The following is an 18,479-nucleotide window of genomic DNA, read 5'->3' as shown; positions in this document are numbered from 1 at the left end:
CTGCCCTAGAGGAGAGGTACAGAAGCTTGAAGAGGATCTCTGGAACCTCAAAATGAAGGGAACAAACATAGTGGCTTATACGGCCAGGTTCTGCGACCTGGTGGCTATGTTCCCTAACATGATCCCTTCTGAAAGCAAGAAAATAGAGCGATACATCTGGGGTATAGTGCCCCCGTATCAAGGAAATGTTCTATCTTCCCATCCTACAACCTTTGATAGCGCCAAGGAGTTGGCCCACATGTTGATTGATCCTGAAACTTCTTCCACTCCAGCTACAACAACCACAACTGCCACTGCACCACCCAAATCAAACGACAAAAAGAGGAAGCTTTGGGATCGGAAGAAGAGCAATAAAACTCAAACCCCCTCCGAAGACCAACAAATTGTGGCTGTCCATGCTGCCATCACTCCTGCTACCCCTGCACCAGCAAAAACTTATGTTGGGAACCTGCCCAAGTGCCCCAAGTGCCCCTTCCATCACAACGGCCCCTGCGGTGAATTGCAATGCACCAACTGCGGCCGGAAAGGGTATACCGTCCGGTTTTGTAGATCCCAACCCAAACCTATCTCTCAAGTCCCCGGTTCGGGAGTGAGTCAGGCCTGCTATGGCTATGGTGAACCGGGCCATTTCAAGAAAAACTGTCCGAAGGATGGGAATGTGGGAGGAACAGGAAGACTACTCGCTATTGGCCACAACAAAGCAGTAGCGGATCCTGCGGTAGTCACGGGTACGTTCCTTCTTAACAACTCTTATGCCTGTGTCTTATTCGATAGTGGTGCAGAAAGAAGCTTCATAAACCAAAACTTCAAACGCTTACTTAAACAATCCTGACAACCACTAAAAGAAACATTCGTTGTAGAAATGGCTAACGGGAAGACCGAAAGCTCTAGCGAAATTTACATAGGTTGTACCCTCACGTTAGACGATCATTCATTCCCAATCGATCTCATACCAGTCTTGATCAAGAGTTTTGATGTCAATGTTGGCATGGACTGGTTGAGTCTTTATCGCGCTGATATTCTATTCTTCGACAAAGCCATTCACCTAAATCCACCGAATCACGAAACTCTGTTGATCTACGGAGACAAACCCGGTACGAGCCTTCATATCATCTCAAGTATTCAAGCCCAGAAATACTTGCGCAAGGAATATCGTGCCTTCCTTGCACACGTCGTCGACACAAGCCAGAAAACGAGAGATCCAAAAGACATCCCTGTTGTATGCGATTTCCCTGACATCTTTCCAGAGGACCTTCCAAGTTTACCTCCCAAACGTCAGGTTGAGTTCAGAATCGACCTAGTCCCAGGAGCTACCCCCGTAGCTAAGTCGCCCTATCGTTTAGCGCCTGCCGAGATGCAAGAACTATCCGGTCAACTTAACGAGCTGCTCAGCAAGGGCTTTATAAGACCGAGCTTCTCACCCTGGGGAGCTCCGGTCTTATTCGTAAAGAAGAAGGACAGATCGTTCCGGATGTGCATCAATTATAGGGAACTCAACAAACTCACGGTCAAAAATCGCTACCCTCTTCCCCGTATCGACGACCTATTCGACCAACTACAAGGGGCGAGTTACTTCTCCAAGATTGATCTTAGGTCCGGGTATCACCAGTTACGAGTGCTTCAGGAGGATGTGCTGAAGACAGCCTTCCGAATTCGTTACGGGCACTACGAGTTCGTAGTAATGCCCTTTGGAATGACTAATGCACCCGCAGTGTTCATGGACTTGATGAATAGGGTGTGTCATCCATACTTAGATCAGTTCGTCATCGTCTTTATTGATGATATACTCGTCTACTCTCGGAGCGAGGAAGAACACAGGAATCATCTACGACGAGTCCTAGAAACCCTGCGATCGGAGAAGTTATACGCGAAGTTCTCTAAGTGCGAATTTTGGATCCGAAGAGTTGAATTCTTAGGATACATGGTTAGTGAGGAAGGAATCCACGTGGACCTATCCAAGATTAAAGCAATCGAGAACTGGTCAACACCGAAGACGCCTGCAGAAATTCGTCAATTTCTAGGCCTTGCTGGCTACTACCGCAGATTCATTCAAAACTTCTCTCGGATTGCAAAACCTCTTACCATGTTGACACAGAAGGGTGTAACATTTGACTGGGAAGAGAAACATGAGAAAGCATTCCAGACCCTGAAGCGAGCTCTATGCACCGCACCGGTATTATCACTTCCCTAAGGGATAGAAGATTTTGTAGTATACTGCGATGCATCGAACCAAGGGCTCGGTTGTGTCTTGATGCAACAGGGTAAGGTCATCGCCTATGCCTCAAGGCAGCTGAAGACACATGAGGTTAAATACACCATTCACGACCTCGAGTTAGGGGCGGTTGCATTCGCTCTAAAGATCTGGAGACATTACCTGTATGGAACGAAGAGCATAATATACACTGATCATAAAAGCCTCCAACACATACTGAACCAAAAGGAGCTCAACATGAGACAACGACGGTGGGTCGAACTACTCAATGATTATGACTGCGAGATTCATTATCACTCGGGGAAAGCCAATGTAGTAGCAGACGCCCTAAGTAGAAAAGAGTATTCTGGTCGAAGAGTCAAGTCATTAACAATGACTATCCATTCACATCTATCCGCTCAGATTAAGGAGGCTCAGCTCGAAGCCTTAAAGCCTGAGAATGTGGCAGGAGAATACCTGCGTTGAATGGATAAGAACTTGGAGGTCAAGGGTGACGGAGCCTATTATCTCATGGACCGAATCTGGACTCCGCGCCACAGTGGTTTCAGAAAATTGGTCATGAAGGAAGCACACAACACTCGATACTCCGTTCACCCAGGTTCAGATAAGATGTATATGGATCTCAAAAAGCTATACTGGTGGCCTAACATGAAAGCAGAGATTGCTACCTTCGTGAGTAAGTGCCTTACTTGCGCAAAGGTCAAGGTCGAATACCAGAAGCCATCAGGTCTTCTTCAACAACCGGAGATACCGGAGTGGAAGTGGGAGCGGATCACCATGGATTTCATAACCAAGCTACCCAAGACAACGGGTGGGTTGGATACCATTTGCGTCATCGTCGACAGATTGACCAAGTCCGCGCACTTCCTACCCATCAAAGAAACAGACAAGATGGAGAAACTCACAAGGACATACATTAAGGAGATAGTACAATTGCATGGTGTCCCTGTATCTATTATCTCTGATAGAGATAGCAGGTTTACTTCGAGATTTTGGCAATCACTACAAAAAGCATTAGGGACGAGGCCGGACATGAGTACACCCTACCATCCGCAGACTGACGGACAAAGTGAGAGCACGATCCAAACCTTAGAGGATATGTTGCGAGCCTGTGTGATTGACTTTGGTAAGGCGTGGGATACACACTTACCCCTTGTGGAGTTTTCCTACAACAATATTTATCATACGAGCATCAAGGCAGCTCCATTTGAAGCCCTCTACGGCCGGAAGTGCAGATCCCCTCTGTGCTGGGTTGATGTGGGTGACACTCAGTTAGCTAAAGGACGAGTTCCTGACAGCGCTCTCACGGGTCCAGAGATCATTCTAGAAACGACCGAGAAGATTGTGCAGATTTGCGAACGATTAAAAGCCGCTAGGGATCGACAGAAAAGCTATGCAGACAAACGAAGAAAACCTTTGGAATTCCAGGTGGGAGACCGAGTCCTTTTAAAAGTCTCACCCTGGAAGGGCACGATACGCTTTGGAAAGCATGGAAAGTTGAACCCAAGATACATAGGGCCTTTCGAGATTCTCGCTAGAATCGGCCCCATAGCCTACAAACTTAACCTACCCCGCGAGCTAAGTAACATACATCCTACCTTCCATGTCTCAAACTTGAAGAAATGTCTGTCCAACGAGACTCTCGTTATCCCACTCGACGAGATTGAAGTCAACGAGAACCTCAACTTTGTGGAAGAGCCTGCAGAGATTATGGACAGGGAGGTCAAACGAACGAAACAAAGCCGCATCCCAATTGTGAAGGTTCGATGGAACGCCAAGCGAGGACCGGAGTTCACTTGGGAGTGCGAGGATCAAATGAAACTCAAATATCCCCATCTCTTTGATTAGTAGTATTGTAATAATTTAACTGCTTGAATTCTAAATTTCGGGACGAAATTCCCTTAACGAGGGGGGGGGGGGGGTGATGTGACAACCCAAAATTTAGTCTGTCGTTATAACCCGTTTCTGTTAATAGAATATTATATTTTATAAAAGTTCCGTTAAATTGGAGCCGACAAATAAATAAATGTTTTATTTATTTGTATTTTATGTTAATATTTTCGTAACAAAATAAATAAAACACGTAAATTACCTTTCCATTTAGTTGGAAAAAGTTTATTTTTATTATGACCATTTAACCGGGTAAAAAGTTTAAACCTCGTTAAACATAAGTATCGGGTAGTCGTATACCAGGTATAACACCCAAGTCCTATATAAAGGAGGGTGGGCATTCCATAGAAACCTTTTACCACAGTAGACCCACTTTCTCTCTCTACTCTCTCTCCTCAAGTCCGATTTCATCCAAAAACTGCAAGTTTCCGCCTCCAAAACGTAAGTTCTCTTACCCTAACTTATTCTAGACATCATTGATTTGTGTTTTAACCCAAAATCGTTCATGAAGGCTGAAAAAGAGGAGTTTACGGCCTAAGAACATCCTTAGGTCGTAAACCCCTAAAATGATGCCAAAAGTGCCAAATTTCTTCCCTTTAAGCTTAGAAACTAGTTTTGGACCTAACCTAGAAGAGCTTGAACCTTGAATCATCAAGTTTTAAGGCTTGAAAGAGGGTTTATGGTCCAACCACATGCTTAGACCGTAAACACCCCCTAAGCTTGCAAATCAAGCCCAAAACACTTCCAAACCACCTTTAGGCTTAAGATATGGCTTAGGGACTTGCTAATTCGAACTTGAAACACCTAAATCTTGTCATTTGAAGGGTAAACAAGAGTTTATGGCCCAATCATATGCTTAGACCATAAAATCCCCTAAAACATGCCAAATGAAAGTTTAAGCCCCCTAAAGAGCCTTATACCCTCACTAGAACTTGTTAGGAATGAGCCAAGGACCCTGAAATCAAAGAATGGAAGTGTCCAAGAGTTTACTACCGTAAACCATGGGGTTTACGGCCGTAAACTCCCAAGGAGTGGTCCTTGGACATAAACTCCAAGGGAGTACACTTTTGGAAACTTAAACACCCCTATCGCTTTGTATATTACCTTAGAATCACTTATAGAACCATATGAGGCTTGAAAACACTCAAATACACTCCTCCCATGAGTTTACGGCTGTAAAATCATGGGGGATATGGTCTCCCAACCGTAAACTCACTTAAGGTGAGTTTTAGCAGAGTAAACTCCATGGTGAGGTCTTATACTCTTTCCTTACAACCTATTAGCCTTCTAGCACTCAACCATAAGACCTTTAATCACATTAGGATGCCTATATGTGTATAATTAGAGTCTAAATCACTAATTACTTGTAAACATATGTTACTGGGGACATAAAGGTGTACAAGTCTCTACTTGACACCAAACGCTCATCCGACACATCCACCCGATCTACTCATTGCAGGTGAGTCCATACCCCTTAATGAACATTTTTAAATGTTTTTACATGTTTTAGGGGGGGATACAAGTATAATTCTACAAGTTTTTATTATTAAATCATATGTGATTCACAAATTGTCATCAAAAAGGGATTTTTCTACACTTTTAGCTGCTTACCAATAAAACTATTTTAGTTGATTATCAAATGCATTTTTAAGATTACATTGTTGCTAAACTGTTTTGAAAATTGTGTTTTAAATCACTTTTCTTTTTAAAAATATATCTACACTAATATATTTATATAAGTAAGACTTGAAGGACTTAGGACTGATAGCTTGCCTTATTTCCTGTTCTTGTTTGATGTCGTCTTAGGGTATTTGTTATCCGTCCGACTGTCGTTGATTTCTTAGTTATATATCATATATATTTGTGTTAGATATGAAAGTATTCATCTTATTCAATACCTTTGTTATTCAAAGGCAGGAAATCATACACTCTAGTTAACTATAATAGGTATAGTTAAGACTAGTACTCGTTACCTCTACTACTACTATACTCACTATAACCGCTATTATTAGAAGTTAATACACGTATAAGAGAATACTCTACGAACTATACAGAAAGACTACTATGCTATAATACAAGAGAATACACTAATCCAGAGTATAATACACTATCCCTCTATAAGACACTCTACCGCGCTTACGCCATGTGACCAGGGCTTTCCGGAAGGAAGGCAACACTACATGTATAGATCTATACGGGGCAGACACTATTACATCCCGACTGTTAACTACAGTCCGAGCCGACTAGGCCTAGGGGTGGCACTACATCACCACACTACGCATGACCGGGAAGGTCATCGGGTTCTCTATTATCACCCAGTCTGGTTACATGAGGGTTACACCTATATTTAAATTAATACACTAAGACTAAAGTCTAAGTTAACATCCCGAAGTAAGTAAGTATCTATTACTAACGGAAGTTTTCACCACTACTACTGTCAACAGGCATAACTCTTCTTCATCTATGTTACTCTCATGAGATTTATTACCGTACCTTTACAACTGAAGGTTTTCAATGATAATACTTACACACAACTCAAAGGATTTAACTTACAATGTACTTTTCTGGAAAATATAGGATTTTCTAGGGATTTCTACTACTTATAAACATAAATTACAGTTTTTATACTATAAGATTGTAAAACACTTGTATACAACAACGACACTAAATTCTTATGAACTCACCAGCTTTATGCTGATACTCGTTTTCAGAATAACTTGTATCGTCAACTCAAAGATAGACAGGTACATGTGCAGCTTTTGGAGAAGATGGAGCACATACAAGACCCATCTTTTATTTTGTTATACTTTTGGTGTCTATTAAACTCTACAAAACACGATTGTAATTAAATTTACTATATATAAATGCAATGGTTGTTGTCGCTTGTTTTTACTATTATGCAATTGTTATGATACTGTACATGACGTCCTCCACCCCAGAACGTATTCCGCTGTTATCGGTTTTGGGGTGTGACATACCGAGGGTGTTTAAGACCGTGAAGAAGTCTTCTGTTGCTAAATAGAATTGAGGTTTCGGCTCCAAAGACGCAAAGGGGGAGATTGTAGAGTCTGTTTGTGTTGCGTCTTGGGCCTTACGTTTTGCATCCGGATTGGGCTTGTCCATCCGTGATTTTCTAGATTAGTTAGTGGGGTTGTTATACATATATATATATATATATATATATATATATATATATATATATATATATATATGCATGCATGTATGCATTATAAACAGTTGATTATCACATTCATTGTTTTGTAACCCTAGAACACCTCTACAGTTGAAGTTCTTAATCGAGCTCTTCTGAGGTTTTGAAGCTTTAATCATACGACATATTCAAAGCCATACTCGTGTTCTTTATTACGTTCTTAATTATTAGCTTGCTTAGAACCTATCGATCCTGATAGAACTCAGTTCTAACAGCTATGAAAGTCATTTTAAGGACTTAAACAAGTGCAAGAAGCTTGGTATTAGTAATTTTATGGTCATCTTTTATATCTCAGCTCTGTTTGTAGCAAAAGGAACACATCATTTTTATTTAAAAATGTGAACATAAGCTTGCCTCCTTACTCTTATATATGGACATTATTTTCCTTGCATTAACCTTAAGATTCAGATCATTCATGCATTAAATAAATATTTGACATGACAGACTTAGGCCCCTTGACTTATTTTTTGGGCATACCAATTACTCATACCACTAAAACCATGTTCCGTAGTCAATTTAAGTAAACTAAGGAAATCATCAAATGAGTCATCACGCATAATTATAAACCTATTGCTACCATATTGAAACTCAACATATCCAACCAATGACCCTATTCACGACTAGTCTCTTTAAAGGAGCCTAGCTAGGACCTTACAATATGTTCTGTTTATCCGATTGGAGATTTCATACATAGTATAAGAGGTTTGCTTGTTTATACATGTCCCTTACGCACAATATAATAATTCCTTAAACGCATAATTAGCTACCTACATGGAACACCTGACATAGGGTTACACCTATATCCTTATGTCCTTACTAAGCTTGCTTTGTACACAGATGTCAATTGGGTTGTTAGCCCTGACATACGATGGTAAACTTGGGCCCATTACACGTTCATAGGTGACAATCTTGTATCTTGGTTGTCCAAAAGACAAGCTACTCATTCCTACTCTAGTGATGGAGTTAAGTACCATGATGTAGATATTATGAAATCTATTCGTATAGATCCATGTACTATTCAACAAACCATTTTGGTCTATTGTGACAATGTTTCAATGGAATGCCTATACGGAAATCTAGTGTAACATCAACATAGGAAACAAATCAAAAGGGACAGACATTAATTTCATCCAGGAAAAAGTTTCCCTCGACCATATTCTTGTTCTTCGCACACCTTCAACTTAACAATATGCATACATCAGTAAAGGCCTCCTTGTTACTTTTTTCTTGATTTCCTATCCAACTTGAATATTATTATATTTTGGGTCTTAAGAATATCAATAGACTTGGATAATTCTAGAATCGTGATTATAATCATTTTTCAAAATCTATGATTTCGACACTATAGCCTAGGGTATCATGAAATCTGATTTCGACACTTCCAGTCTTGGTGAGTAAATAGCACTCAACCTATCTTGATATTAATAATAACTAAACTAAAATATGATAATAACACTAAAATCATCAACCTGTCACTCAAACTAAGAGGTTCCTACCAAATTTTAATTATTTTTTGGAAGGTGTATTATCATATCTAAAATTAACTAATTACATGAGATTCAAGTCACTACAATCCTTTAAAAGTTGTTTTAAACTAGTTATATCATAAGATCTTATAATTTTCCATAAAATCTATATATAATTATAAAGAAATAAAATATTGTTTTATTTATTTTCTTCTACCATTTTTTACACATTTTTCATTATAACACTTGTTATATTTAATAAAATTAATAAATTTTTATTAAATTTGCTATTATCTAAAAATGATAAGAACTAAAATGAATAAGAATAATAAGTAGGAAAATATTTATTTTTTCATAATTATTATATGTAATGAAAACCTTGAAAGCGTTATGTATATAAACCAAGGTTCTAAATAACGTAAGATATGATTTTGACGGTACTGTTAAGCCTCAAGTTTTTACGAGCCTTAGCGAGCTACATCATTTGTAAGGCGTGAATTAAGGCGGCAATTTTGTATATAATATATATACATATATATATATATATATATATATATATATATATATATATATATATATATATATAATATATATATATATATATATATATATATATATATATATATATATATATATATATATATATATATGAAACGACCCAAAAATCACGACTAAAAATTTCTTTTAAAACATTACTAAAACTAGATTTATAAAGACGTATCATAAGTCAAACATAACTTTCGAGTATTAAATTCAAAACATAATATCATTATCAGAGTCAAACATTCCCAGGCTAACTGACTATGGTGTGTGCTCTATAATCTTCCCGAGCTCCTCTTTTAAAAATCGAGTACCTGAAACCAAAACTGAAAATTGTAAGCACGAAGCTTAGTGAGCTCCCCCAATCTACCACATACCACGCAATAACATATAAAGCACATACTGGGCCTTGCCCACTGCATCGGACCGAAGTCCGGACTAACTGAGGCCTTGCCCCCTACATCGGACCGAAGTCCGAAGCTGACTGGGACCTTGTCCCCTACATCGAACCGAAGTCCGAAGCTGACATCGGACCGAAATCCAAAGCTGACTGGGACCTTGTCCCCTACATCGAACCGAAGTCCGAAGCTAACATCGGACCGAAATCCAAAGCTGACTGGGACCTTGTCCCCTACATCGAACCGAAGTCCTAAGCTGACATCGGACCGAAATCCGAAGCTGACTGGGACCTTGTCCCCTACATCGAACTGAAGTCCGAAGCTGACTGAACATAGCATAAACATATCAACTAGCACATACACATAAATCCTGTCTGAGCCACGAAGGCATTAAACATACTAACTACTACATTGGACCGAAGTCCAAAGCTGACTGGGACCTCTGTCCCCTACATCGGACCGAAGTCCGAAGTTGACTGAACATATCATAAACATTTCTACTAGCATAAACACATAAATCCTGTCTGAGCCACGAAGGCATCAAACGTGCTAACTACGGCATTGTGGCCTTAGACCCGTTCCTACTGGAAGGAAACTCACCTGAACTGCTGAGCTCTGCTGATAAACCTCGGGCTGCTACTCGAAAATCCCCTGAACCGCTGCTCCTCTAGCTCTCCGAGCTATCAATATACATATAACACTTAGTCTGACAGTCAACTAAGTCAACTCTGGTCAAAGTCAACCTTCCAGGTCAACCCTACTCGTCGAGTCCTCCTAATGACTCGCCGAGTTCATAAGCTCAGGGTCTTTCTATTCGCGACTCGACTCGCCGAGTCATTCTATGACTCGTCGAGTCCAACTAGTTCCAAGTCCTGTCCTGTCCAACTCGCTGAGTCACCACCCGACTCACTGATTCGAGTCTCAACTCGAAGGGTTTGAGGTTTCGCGACCTGACTCGCCGAGTCCACTAATAGACTCGCCGAGTCCAAGGAAATCTTCAACTAACTCGTCGAGTTGTTCTTCCAACTCGTCGAGTTGATGCCTAACTTCATCCGACTCGACGAGCTGTTCATCCCACTCGTCGAGTTCATCCTCATCTTCAAGATACTCACCGAGTCCACTCGAAGGACTCGCCGAGTCTATTCAGTCCTTAATCCATGCAGTGGCTTTTCGAGCCAAGCAGGGCTTCCAACTCATAGATCCATACTTCTAAGGCTTATCCCCCACGTAAAGTGGCAAACTTTACGTGTAGATCGAGAGATCTAGGCTTAAAACACATTCAAACTAGGGTTTATGGCAACATACTTCTTCAACATACTAAGGGCTTATACTTTAGGGGATTCTAGACCAAAACAAACATGGATCTGAGGTAGCAACCTCAGATCTGGACCTCTAACTCGAAATGGTTACTTATCATGCCAAAATGTCCAAAACTCACACATGAGAATAGATCTAGGTGCAAAGGGATTCCAAGCAACAGCTTATTACCTCCAATTGGTCTGAAATGTCTTCTCAATCCCGGATCTACAGTCCCTTCTTGCACCTCCAAAGCCTTTCTTCCTTTTCCAAGCTATAGTGCACTCTTCAAGGCAAGATCTAGCTCTAAAACGGATATGGCGGCTAGGGTTTGGTGTTCTGGGGTGGAGAGGCTGTAAAGGAACCCTAGGAAGGAGAATGAGACACTTAAATAGGCTCCAAGTCCCGGATTTAGGGTTTTCCTCGATCAGACCCAACTCGTCGAGTCTCCTTTGCCGACTCGCCGAGTCGGTCGCTTACACCTCAACCCGGATCCCGCTCAGACTCGCCGAGTCCCTCCATGGACTCACCGAGTCTCCCCTTAAAATTGAGGTCTTCTTTCTTTTCTTGACTTTCCAAACTTTGGGGTGTTACAATATATATATATATATATATATATATATATATATATATATATATATATATATATATATATATATATATATATATATATATTTGAACAGCAGATCTATTCGACTTTTTTTTTGAACAACAATTTATAAGTCAGACTTATTATTTATTTTTATATACACATATATAACTTAGACTTAGGTTATTATATTCTAACTAATTATTGTGTGCATGTATGAATGATTGTGGGCCAATAATTTTACTTATTTTAAGAAAGTGATTAATACATCTTATTGAATTAAATATAATTGAAAAATATCATCCAATTTAACTAGAAGGGTATTTTATTCAATTAATATAAATTTAATAAAGGAAATTTGCATATTTTAAAGGATCATAGATTCTATTAATTTAAAAATCCGATTTTACGAACTATAAGATTTTTAATTCGGACATTCTGATAGAATATGTTTGAGTATGTTCGAAAATAAAAATATTCTTGAACCATAAAATAATAAAAATATTCTTGAACATGACTTTAAAAATTTCTTGCAGAATAACAAAATTCTTGAACCATCAATTGAAGAATTAAAACAAAAACTACATTAATTCTTATAGAATACATGTAACAATTACTAAAAATTACATTTATTGTAAAAGAATAAAACTAAAAAACTTTCAAATCGGGAAAAAAAAACATCAAAATCTAACAAATACACTAATTCATTATAAAAGAATAATGTCGCTAAGAAACACTTTCACTTTTGTTATTTGTTCTTCAAGCATCAACTTCTTCAAGCATCAACTTCTGTGAAAACAAATCCAATTGTAGTTTAGAATCCAATAATGTATTAGCAAACGATAAATAAAAAACTATATTCCTTTGGAAAAATATGCGGACTTGTTAACTACGCCAAAACCAACAACCAAAAATTATAGAACATGTATAATCAATGAGAAAATATCCATATTTCATTCCAACATAATTAGAATTCGCGTTTCCATTCGGATAGAATTTGAATTCGTTATTCCATTCCGATAGAATTGGAATTGTATAAAATACACAAACCACTAAGGGATTACTAGAAAGTAGTTTCATAAGTTGATGGACAAATATATGAATCATACACAAAAATAAGGTGTAAAATTTGTGACAACTTGGACGCCATAAAACTCCAAACCAATAATGATTTTGTAAAACTTTGCAGGTCTAAATTAATGGAAAACATAATATAATTCAATTTAAAACAATATCATCACAACTTATCAAAACATATTTTCCTTTTTATCACAAAAGTCAAACTAAAAAAAGGGTTCAAAAAATATTCAAATTTTTACAAGAACACCTAATAGCATAATTGTTCAAAAATCCATGAACAAAATAGATGATACCTCATATTAAGAGATGATTCTTGAACATTGTTAGTCCACTAAATTTACTAGGCTTACTAGGTGTCAATTAGGTTTAGAAAAAAAAAAGATGTTATCTTAGATTAAGAACAAGATTCATGATCACATCTGGTTGCCAGCAAAACTCCAATGGCCCATTCAAACTAGTTCTCGATGACACACATATATGAGAGCAAAATTCCAATAGCCCATATGAAGGGGCTGATGTATACAAGAAGGACGTGAGATGGTGGATTAAAGGAGATGCATCCAGAGGGGCTGCTATACAGGAGTGACGGTGAAGGGTGGCAGTTTGTGGAGATGACAGCAAGGCTCCGACGACCTCTCTTGGTGTATGTGGAGGTGTGCGACGATAGTGAGCGACGAGCGACGGAGTAGACATTACAGTCAGATGACGTCGATGAGTAATTGTTGATGGCGATCGGAGATGACGATGTCAATCGATTTTTGTAGATCGATTTTGTAGTCTATTCCAATTTTACAGATCTGCCAAGATTTTGTTTTTAGATAAAGAAGGGAACGACTTAAGATATAAACCTGGAGAAATTAGGTTAAAAATCAATACCATGATTATAGAGATTATTTTTGAAAGTCATTAATCAAATTACTAAATTACCTTTATTTATTTATTTAATTATTTAATTTTTTTTATTAAATTTTGATCGGTCACATTTATGCATACAATCACACAATAATTATTTTGAACAAATAAACGTATCTACGTATACCTTAATCGATATATTGTTAAAACTTAATATAAATACAAGTGTTGAAGCAAGAAGTTATGACAATAATTTTAAAAACATTGAGATACACCATTAACGCACTTAAACCTATGTCTATATATCACTATGACACGTGTATGAGCTACAAAATAAAGATAAAGTCTTTGAGAAAAGAAAATTAATATAAAAATATAGAAATCATGAGACTCTGAAAACAAGACAAAAGCAAACATGAAACCGTGTTTTCTTGAGGTGACTTCGACGCTATATATAACCCAATGCCTCTCAAGGTTTTACTAGTCTAACACAATCACTCTCTTTCTGCAGAGCTTGTTAGACTTGTCGATACAAATACACATACACATACTGATATAACAAATACATATATCGATATTATATATATCGAGAAATGGGAAGACAACCATGTTGCGATAAAGTAGGCTTGAAACAAGGGCCATGGACAGCCGATGAAGACAAGAAGCTTATTAACTTCATCCTCACCAATGGCCAATGTTGTTGGAGAGCTGTCCCTAAACTTGCAGGTAGATAATTATATATACGGGCCGGTTCTCTTTTCATGTTATTGGGAAAGAAATGGAGATGATAATTAACTATTTACTGTGGGGGTTGTGACTTGAAGAGAATCATATATATTGTGTCACATCATTGAATTACATTACTACCCGCATACAATTAATATTTTCTTGTACGGGTTGTATAGTATCTCGATGTTGTGCTGCAATCGTAAAAGTTCTTGAATTTTTACGTATATATGGATAAAAAATCTAATAACATTTACTTTTGAATAACACTTTTTTCCTATATTACTTAATTACTAAATATAAAATCATGAGTTCGAATCTTATAGCCAAATTATCTTTGTAACAAGTTGTAATCTGAAAAAAAAAAAGTACGAAGTTTATCAACTTGAATTGGTTTATTTGAAATTTCAGGGCTATTAAGATGTGGAAAGAGTTGCAGATTAAGATGGACAAACTACCTTCGACCAGATTTGAAAAGGGGTTTGTTATCTGAACATGAAGAGAAGATGGTGATTGATCTCCATGCTCAGCTTGGCAACAGGTGAATTTCTCATATTTCTATATGTTGAGTGGCAGACAAGTCATGCATATGCACATGATTCAAAGCTTTGGTTCATGAAATGGCTTTGTGGGCAACATGATTGGACCAATTCTAATGTGCATAAAGTTTAAATGGTCCATCGGCAATATCATTTTCTTTTGTTTGTTTTTTAAGAAAAGGGTGTCATGCACCTACTCAATAGTCTATGATGAATAATATTCTTTCTATTAAAATGTATAGTCGCATTTCAATACTAATGAATTTGTTTTGTGTAAAAAAGAAATAATTAATTTGAGTTTTGGTATTAACTGTTAGGTGGTCAAAGATAGCCTCTCATCTTCCTGGAAGAACTGATAATGAAATCAAGAATCACTGGAATACCCATATCAAGAAGAAGCTTAAGAAAATGGGGATTGATCCTCTCACCCATAAACCACTTCCTCCTTCTACAACTTTAACAGACCACCAATCACCACCAGAAACTGAGAAAACCCATTTTTCAGAAGCAATGGACCATGAAAACAATGAATCAGTTGAAGTATTAAACGAGACAATTTCATCAATTCAGTCAAGTACAGTCACCGAGGTAGCTAAAGATGAACAAGATGATGGTCAAGAAAGCAAAAGAATTGCAGAAACGTTCCAAGTAGTTGACTTTTGCACTGATGAAGTTCCATTGATAGAGCCTCATGAGATCCTGCTTCCTAACGATGTTAACGTTTTACCAGCTTTTCCTTCTTCATCTTCCTCTTCTTCGACCTCATCAAATTATGACATTTCAGTTTGCAACCAAAGTTATGTACATGAGGAACTCCATGATCAGTTTTTGCCAAGTTTCGACTGGTGTTCTCCTTCCTTTGATTCTACAAATTACAACAACTTCGAAGCAGGATTATGGGAGGATGACGATGAATTCATCAGCAATTTGAACATGTTGATCAATGATGAATATGAAACTGATACAAATGTTCAAATTCAAAGCCATACTACTTTTGCACCTGACGTCACCCACTACTCAAGAATGGTCATGGATGATGATTGTTGGAAATTCGAACAACTCTTGTGAATCAAACGCTTCTTTCTTTTTTTTTTTTTTTTTTGGTATCTTTTCTTATCTTTTTTTTTCCCAATCTTTTGGGGTGGATTTGTAAATCCAGAAAACTGAAAGGTTATCAGTTCCTGCTACTCTTTTGGATTTAGGGTTTTAGGAAAAAGAAAAAGAAATCAATAACAAAGGAAAAGCCCTTCGTTAAATTTAGTGCTCTTTTTTATTATTTTTTTCTTTTAAAAAATAAATTACTGTTTGAAAACAAAAATAAAAAATATATCAAGTTGAATATGAAGACTTAAGGGGCTCAACTCATTTCAATCAAGGGTTGGCCATGAGAAATGGTGCATGGCACAATCCAAAAAGGATAATCACTATCGTCAAAAATGAGCCCTCATCCAAACCTCATATTGGGTAGTCAGAGTGGACACTAGGGAACATAATCAAGTTTTTTTTTTTAATTCGGTTTTGTCAATAATGAAATATGTTTTAATACTACAAATATATTTAAGAAATCATGTATTTGTTAATCATTTTTAACTAAAAATTTTCAATTTTCTCATCCAGCATTTCAATGACAATTAAATACCATCATGACAATTAAATACCAACATGATATTTTATTAAAGTTAATTTTAATATATTGAATAACAATTACGTATTCCATATATATCATTCAATTATTCAGTTAAACTAATAATCATTGTGGATCCTCCAAAACTAAAGAGTAAAGAAACTTTATGGCAGTGAGCACATACTGAAATGAGTATAAGAAACACAAATATTTATATATGGACGAAATTAGCAAATCTAATCCAGCAAATAATAATAATAAATAAGTATTTGTCACCGATAATAATTGGAAAATACTTGGTAAAATGTCAACATATTTTTAACTACAAAAGATGTCAACTTTTTTGTTACTGACCAGCATCCATCACCAACCTTGAAAGCGATTATGGTTGCCTTCATTTTCAGTGACATAAGCCATGACCATCTGCTGAACAAGTACACAATTGACTTTCTGGTCAATCAACTATCACATAGATTAATATATATTATATCTCCGTTTGATCAAATACCCATGTTGATTTGGTAAATATTCCATATATATTTTATTGTAACGTTTTTTGTTATCAATATTTCGTTAAATCCAAATACCGATGAGCTCAAATTTGACAATTGATTTTCTCTTTTGATAACCTTTTATTATTATTATTATTATTATTATTATTATTATTATTATTATTATTATTTTGTTTTTATTATTACTATTTTTATTATTTTCATTTTATTTATTTTGTTATTATTTTATTTATTTATTTTTGATTTTTTGAATGGCGAACGTGAAATAATTTTATTAAAAGACTAGGAAGATGCTAGGGAGAACATTTTAAAGTACCGTTAATAGTAGGATTAATACACCAATCATGCAAATTTAGCCAAACACCACATAAACAAGAGCCTTTTTACGATTGAAAATGTAGTCATTTTTAGACCTCCAAGTAGCCCACAACACCACATAAACAAGAGCCAAAAACAGTTTCCACTTCATCTTGTTAGGTTTTAAAGGAACCACCATCTTAACCAGAGAGAAAAAACTCAAAGGGACTTGCTCTAAGATCTTAGACCAACCACAAAACTACCAGCTCCTTTGCATAAACGCATTTGAAGAAGAGATGACCAACTTCTTCAATATCCGCCAAACAATAGGCGCACTGCATCGAGTTTAAATTTATACCTCTCTAGGAAAGGTTATCAAGAAGCAGAACCATGTTAAGCTTGAGTTTCCACACGAAACAAGTCACCTTTTGAGGAACCCAGTTAATCCAACTAAACTCCGTAATTTTACCTTCATATTTATAATTGCCATGCATCTCCTTAAGGAATTAACAGAGAAGACCCCATTGATATTATGCTTCCATCACCATGAGTCACATCTAGAAATTAGCCTAAACATAACAATCTTTGATTCTAAGTCTATTAAGGAAATCTCTTCTTTATATTTTCTTAGTCGCATTTTCCATCTCCAATTTGTCACGGTCCCTTGACCAGGTCTATCACATACCAATTTGTGACTTGTTTTCAATCTCTCTCAACTTTATTTTTGTAAAGATCTGGATAAACATCCTTTAGAGCCTCATCCGCCAACTATCTATCTTTCCAAAAGAATGTACCACTTTCATCTTCAATAATTAATTGAATAGCATCATCAAAACAAAAACCCCACCCTCGAGCTCATACCTGATGTAGGCAATCGAAGACCATGTACCTAATAGAGAAGCCTTTGCAATAGGTTTTCCATCAATTCTTTTGATGTTATGGCAAGATTTAATACACATGGACCAAAGACTCGTATGCTCTGTTTTAAGCCTCCGCACCCATTTCCCCAAAAGCGTAACATTTAGACTCCGAAGGCAACCCAATCCTAAACCACCTTTATCTTTTGGTAACGTAACAGTTTCCCAATCTACCTAGTGGATCTTTTTCCTTTCCTTTGAGCCATACCACAAAAATTTCCTTCTAATACTTGTATTACCTCAGTAACTATTCTAGGAGCTTTATATAACGATAAAAAGAAGAGGGAAAGGTTGTCGATAACCGACTTCACGAGTGTCGCCCTTCCACCA

General features: G+C 37.2%; 1 protein-coding gene across 1 annotated transcript; it reads left to right on the top strand.

Moving 5' to 3' along the window:
• Positions 1-14,011: 14,011 nt before the first annotated feature.
• On the top strand, positions 14,012-16,055 carry LOC145092844 (uncharacterized). Its single transcript, XM_079030827.1, has 3 exons — positions 14,012-14,260; positions 14,672-14,801; positions 15,117-16,055. Exons 1-3 carry the CDS (start codon positions 14,128-14,130, stop codon positions 15,865-15,867), a joined length of 1,014 nt encoding a protein of 337 aa, XP_078886953.1. The 5' UTR covers positions 14,012-14,127; the 3' UTR covers positions 15,868-16,055.
• The last annotated feature ends 2,424 nt before the right edge of the window (positions 16,056-18,479 follow it).

This window comes from Lactuca serriola, chromosome 3, assembly GCF_051521515.1.
Source record: "Lactuca serriola cultivar US96UC23 chromosome 3, Lser_US96UC23_V15, whole genome shotgun sequence".
NCBI classification, from domain to species: Eukaryota; Viridiplantae; Streptophyta; class Magnoliopsida; order Asterales; family Asteraceae; genus Lactuca; species Lactuca serriola.
Note: the sequence above shows the minus strand (reverse complement) of the source record. Positions and strands in the feature narration are given on the sequence as shown.